The sequence below is a fragment of the Adiantum capillus-veneris genome, chromosome 8, assembly GCF_014529385.1.
Source record: "Adiantum capillus-veneris isolate H3 chromosome 8, ASM1452938v2, whole genome shotgun sequence".
Classification (NCBI taxonomy): Eukaryota; Viridiplantae; Streptophyta; class Polypodiopsida; order Polypodiales; family Pteridaceae; genus Adiantum; species Adiantum capillus-veneris.
In genome coordinates this window covers 50673766-50679797 of record NC_140938.1, presented here as the reverse complement: position 1 = coordinate 50679797, position 6032 = coordinate 50673766, and the positions used below count along the sequence as shown (strand labels likewise).

The 6032-nt window shown below is 40.9% G+C and overlaps 1 protein-coding gene across 5 annotated transcripts; it reads left to right on the top strand.

The window, feature by feature from the left end:
* The first annotated feature begins 254 nt into the window (after positions 1-254).
* LOC147452122 (B3 domain-containing protein At5g42700-like) lies at positions 255-4175 on the top strand. Of its 5 annotated transcripts, XM_086517923.1 has the most exons (9): positions 276-372; positions 480-785; positions 1646-1725; positions 1804-1860; positions 1989-2087; positions 2162-2193; positions 2269-2428; positions 3146-3352; positions 3592-4175. In XM_086517923.1, exons 3-9 carry the CDS (start codon positions 1648-1650, stop codon positions 3877-3879), a joined length of 921 nt encoding a protein of 306 aa, XP_086374049.1. In that variant the 5' UTR covers positions 276-372; positions 480-785; positions 1646-1647; the 3' UTR covers positions 3880-4175. The 5 variants fall into 5 exon arrangements, with proteins under 5 accessions (XP_086374046.1, XP_086374049.1, XP_086374048.1 ...); XM_086517920.1 differs by lacking the exon at positions 480-785 and having other exon boundaries at positions 255-372; XM_086517922.1 differs by lacking the exon at positions 276-372 and having other exon boundaries at positions 390-749.
* Positions 4176-6032: the final 1857 nt, after the last annotated feature.

Genomic DNA, 6032 nt, shown 5'->3' with positions numbered 1-6032 from the left:
ATTGACCATTCAAAACTGTTGATAAGAGCGAGTGAGACCTGCCATAGGCAAGTCGCGCGGGCTTGTTCTTTATAATAACAAAGCACCAGTAAGTTAGTAACTCCCGCGCGCGCCCCCCCCCCCCCCCCCCCCCCCCACACACACACACACACACACAAAAAAAAAACACACACACTACCTATCTTGCTATCTTATAGACTTCTTTTATCTTTTATCTTTTATAATAACAAAGCATCCCCAAGTATTTAAATGCATTTTGATTCGCGCCTATATTTCAAACTTCAAAAGGGCAGTGAGCCGTTGCAAATCTGCTGGAGACGCAGGTGCCTTCCCCCATTTCTGCTTCATCGCCACTCCTATTCGCCAAACCAGGTACCACTTTTTCAGCGTGAGCAGAGGCAGAGAGAGAGAGGGAGAGAGGGAGGGAGGGAGGTTCCCATCAGTTTTGCAGCAAATTCCTTCCTCATATTTCTGAACAGACTATAGGTCTCATGTGAAGTAGCTCTGTTTTGCTGAAAGGCTGCGCACTTGAGGGCTTCTCTACATGAAGTTCTGCGCATCCGCAAATTAAGCGAGTTGCCGCCCAGCCTTCTTCGCGCACACAACAAAGCTTGAGCGACAGAAATCGCTCTCTCCCCCTTGCTTTCGAAGCTAGCTGCAGCGTCCAACTGTGTCGCAAGTCCTACTTTCAAGGCTTGGATGCAGCGGCTGAAAGATTCTCGCCACTTCAGATGGTCTTGCCGCTGCGGGTAATTGTAGGCCTCATGTGCGTAGCGCTTGAAAAGGTTAGTGTTTGCAAGGTCCCATACCCTACACTGGCTTAGTGGTTGCGACCACAGGCAGCTCACATTGACCTAAAATTCAGGTGGGTTTTTAAAAGGGTTCTTGATGTTATCTAGCTCTTGATACAGAACCTTGCAGTGGCTTCCCAAAAACCTCTGCTTTGATGTACATGCAGAATGTGTTTGGCCATTATATACTGTCTGTATACATAGGAACTTTATTTGTACACATAAGACATCTTCAAGTCAACCAGAAACCAATCCCAAGTCTAAAAATGGATGGTGGTGGAAGGAGGGTACAACACAAGGACTTCGAAGTTACCTCAGGCATCTACAGTGCAATACAAATTAAAGTAGAGAGTAATAATGTAAGTGTATCACAGGTAGGTTCTCAGATAATGCTCCATAGAGTGTCATGACTTTCAAAGGCCACTTTGCCCCTGGGGCCAATAGGGTACGGAGGATGTAGATGTTTTCCTTTCTGTGCTCATTAGTAAATTACTGGTCTTTTCATTGATATTCATGATATTTTCCTTCTTAGCTCTCAAAGTATTATGTCTGTGAAAAGTATAAAACAATAAAGGTGTTACTCATCTTATTTTGAAAGAGCTCCTCCCAAAAGACATAGTGGTGTACATTTGTCACCATAAAGAGAGCATAGGTGTTCGATATGCAAGCATATGGTTGTATAAAGGATGGGAAAAAAACTAGACTTCCTTGGAAGACACTGGATTTTACTACTCTTAGGCACTTTGTTTGCAAATGATCTTCTTCAAAGAGAAATTTAGTTTTGTGATGTAGAAGTAAGGCATGAGGACAGTTTACATTTCATCTTCCCTAAAGCCTGTTGTCTACTTTTGCAGAGATGGGATCTGATGATGCCAGCCTTGATTATGAATCAATTCGCAAGCACCGCTTAGAGGAAAACAAGAAACGCATGCAAGTAAAGTCTATGGCCTTTGTGATGTGCTATCTTATAGTTTATTAATGGATTGGAAAATCACACATCCTTCTGTTTCAGGAGCTTGGTATTTCTGAGCTTTCTCAAAGCTTGTCGAAGGCTGTTCATAAGACAAATGTAATTACCCTATAAAAAGAGTCCAATATGATTGGTTTTCTTTGTCTTCATTCAATTTACTTTGAAGATTTCCATATAGTTCTGGAATAAAATTTCTAAATACTAAATGCACATGGTTTATGCTGCAGAGTAAACCTGTCAAGCAGCGAGAGCCCAAAGATGACTTTCCCATCGAAGTCCGCAGATCATCTCGGGTTATGGATGCACCACGCCCCAATTATTCAGATGTAAGGATAAGTGTAAATCCCTTTTGCTTTAAAGCTTGTGACTGGATATAATATTTGTGACATCATTCCTGCAGGCTGCGTTTGATTTTCGCCTCCCAAGAAGAAGGTGATTTGCTACTTCTGAAAGACTGCATGCTGCCTCAAATTTATGTCACAACTAACAAATGGGTATTTCTTGCAGTGGTCCACGCATAGCCGGCCTTCCCATGCGGTATGCTTCGGATGTAGAAAGGATCAAAGCTGCAGAAAGAGCCAATAAGCTTCAAGAAGAACTACAAAATGGCAATCCATCTTTTGTGAAGCTGATGCTTGTATCCCATGTTTCAGGTGGCTTTTGGCTGGTGAGTCTACTGTTGCTTGTGTTTTGAGGTAATAGCTTTTTAGATAAAGAAGTATAATGGCAGCTTACTTTGACAGTTTGAACATGCTTCCATGATATGCGTTTCCTTTTTGTCGCATATGCATGTAAACACTCTGCTAAGTTTCTTTCATCATGCTGCATTGCTATGTCTGAGATGGTGCTGGTGAATCTCTGAAAAGCATCAGTCACTCTGACATCACGAAATATGTGACGGAAGCATAGTGCAGATATGGCCCTGTTAACACCTTCTTGCACATTGAGACAGTAATGCCTTTGAAATGATTGTAAAGGGTGAAAATTGGAGATGATTGACTGACAATGCTGCTTGATAGGCACTTTCAAAGCTACATTGAGTGCACTTAATTATGTGGGGATAAACAGGTTTGCTTGCTTAAGCATCTAGTGGTATTTTGACCAAACAATGTGAAATCTTCTTCAAGTTTGTGTAGGTAACGTGAAATGATCAATCACAATTGGAATACACTTGCATTTAGTAGAAGGCCTGAAGAATTGTTGGCTGGTTAGGAAAATATCTCTCCCATCGATAAGCTAAGCACTAGAAGAAAAATGAAGCTTTTGGCTGCATACAGAGCTTTTTGAATTCTAAGTTGTTGCAGTACTGTATGCCAAGTATTTCTTTAAGTGAAGTTGGCCTAGAATGTCCTGAGTTGAGCTTTTATTCTTACACATTATGCAGGGGTTGCCACTTCATTTCTGCAAGAAGAATTTACCGCTCAATGATGGAGTTGTGGTCCTTGAAGATGAGAAGGGTGGGGAATGGGACTCAATATATCTTGCACATAGGACTGGATTGAGTGGAGGTTGGCGAGGGTTTGCAATGGATCATCATTTAGAAGATGGGGATGCACTCATCTTTGAGCTGATTCAGGCACGGAGGTTCAAGGTGAGCTTGCTCCTCTTTAAGAGTTGAGGTAAAAGAGTGCATTGATGATGGGCCATTCTAGATGTTTACTGATGCATTAAATGAGGTCTGAGGTTAATGTTAATGCTTTCACTGATGCATTAACACGAGGTATAAGCTAAAATGTGTTCATGGCCAATAAATGCTTCATGTAAAGAAAACAGCTTTGATATAATTCACCTTGGTCATGATTGCTAGTTTGCCTTCACTTGTCTCCACAGGTGCACATTGTAAGAATTTCTGAACTAGCCAGCGAAAGCGAAAACAAAGAGAATGTGGTTTCATGTAAAGGAGGCCAGAAAAGAAAATCAGGGGAGAAAATTGGGAAAACGAAAAGTGGAAAAAAACTTGTCAAGAAGGGGAAGAAGAGCCCAAGAGAGGTAGTGAGTGAACCAGAGTCTCAAACGAAGGCAAAGTCGATGCAGCGGAGTCCCTTGGGAGCCCAGAAGTCAGCAACAAGCAATGCTGCAAAGGACAACAACAAGCCGAAGGCAAGTAGGCGAGGGTGAACATTGGTTTATTTTGAGGAAATGGAAGTTCCTTTTTGTGGAATCCCTTAGGCTTAGCAGCCTTCTTGGTGACCGTTTTCAGGCATTGGCTTGACTGACAATTGCATCCTTCCTTTGTTCCATTTGAAGTAGGGACTTGAATTTTGTACATGGCAGAACAACCTGTGCAAAATTTAGGTTTACTAGCTGTATAAAGCTTAGGTATTGATAGACTACTACAATTGTAACACTACTACAAAAACTCATTGTAGTGTGCTTTTTTGAGAAACAATGTCTTGTGATGTTTTTTAAGAGTATGCATGGTGATACTTAATGGCTCCACTTGAAAACAAACCATACTTTAGCTAGATGCTGATGCTAAAGACTTAAGGAAAAAATAAAAAACTATAGACTCTTCATTGCCCATTCGATTTCTAGAACACATTCTTATGTAGGTAAGCTAAAATGGCTTCTGACTTTTCAAATCCTTTTGGTCTCTTCATTTCTCATGGATTTTCAATTCCCCCTTCACTTTTCATCCTTAGTAGTTCAGCTTTTCATGGATTTTTTATTTCAAAATGAAATGGGGTAAACTTACTTTCACTAGTACTCAAATAATATTGTATTGTTTTTGCCATTAACACTCCAGGTGGGTACATCATAGCATGCTTTGATAAAAAAATCGAGGTAGTAAACTAGGGATAGGGAAGGGCGACATCTCCTTGGACAAGAGCATTTTCTTGCATAACGATTGAAGGATTGTGATGTAATCCACATTTGTGATCTTGTAGGCATTCATAGTCATCTTAAGGGTTCATAATAGGTCATGTTGCTTGTTATGCTATCAACAATTTTGCTTTGTGGCTTCTCATATGTGTCCATGTGGCTTTCCATTATTCACTTAGTATCATCTTCACTTTAGTCTTTCTAAAACAACAAGGTGGGAAGGTCACAATGGTTCACATTAAAAGATGTGAAAGAGTGTGACACATTAATGTTGGATGGATATGTCGCGACGGACATCGGCACAGCGAGAACTCACTTAACATATAATGTCAATCAAGGACGAAACTCCGAAGCAAGCATAAGGTGTCAACTTACATTCGATTGATTCTTAACTAATTCCTACAGAAGTCTTTACCAATTGTCTAAGTCACACCTTTTAAGAGTGCATAAGAGGAAACTTCCTACAACGTTTTCTAGAGCCGAACATTTATTAAACTTGATGAAGCTTACCCAATCACAGAAGGAACTCGCAGAACCGGACCGTACACGCGTAATGTAGGTATCGGCACGTAGTTCTCGTCGGGGGCAACATGCTGTACTTCTCCGTACTCAATTCCGATCACCGGTGCACACGTAGCGTCAAGATGAAGCTCACACTCTCTCTCGCATACAATACGCTCACTCACAGACTTCCAAAACTTGTTTTAAAACTGACAAAAGGTTTTTCATTAAGGTCAAAAAGTGGTATATATATCTTACAATTCTCAAACCCTAGAGTTCCAAAATCAACCAACTACTCGATCTATCTATCAAAACTGGAATACAATCTGGAAACTTGTGTAAGTCCCAATATTTACAAGGTGAAAAATCGGGTTTCTTCAATAAATGAATAATTACAAAAAATGATAGTCCTCCGAGTAGTTAGTTTTCGTGGAGTGTGTCCAGCTTCTAACACTCCTTCCCTCCTTGCTCATGTCGTCCCCGACATGGCCGTTGATCCGCTTCTTCATCGTATAGTTTCGCGCATCTTGATTAATGATTCGTATCTTGCATGCAGGTTCATCATTGTTGGGCCGAAAATATCTGTGTTTATTGTGAAGAAGCTTGTATAGAATGCTTCTTCAAAGGTTTGGAGGTGATAGGATGGTAGAAACATTATCCTTTGATACATCGTGTGTATCACCTCCTTGGAAAGCTGACCAGACATATCATAGACGCATCTGTAAGTATCCTGGAAGAAAAAGATGCTGTCTGTCTGTCACTTGGCCTGGCTTGAAAGTCTCAAATACTGCTAAAAGTGTTTTGCAGATTTTCTTCATCATGATGTATGTAAGGTCAGGTGAGCCAGTGAATAATTTGATGTTGGACACTTATTCTCTCACCTTTCTTCAAGCCCGACAGCTTAGGGTAATTCAGTCAAGTGGGTTGGCTCCTTTGCAAGATTTCTT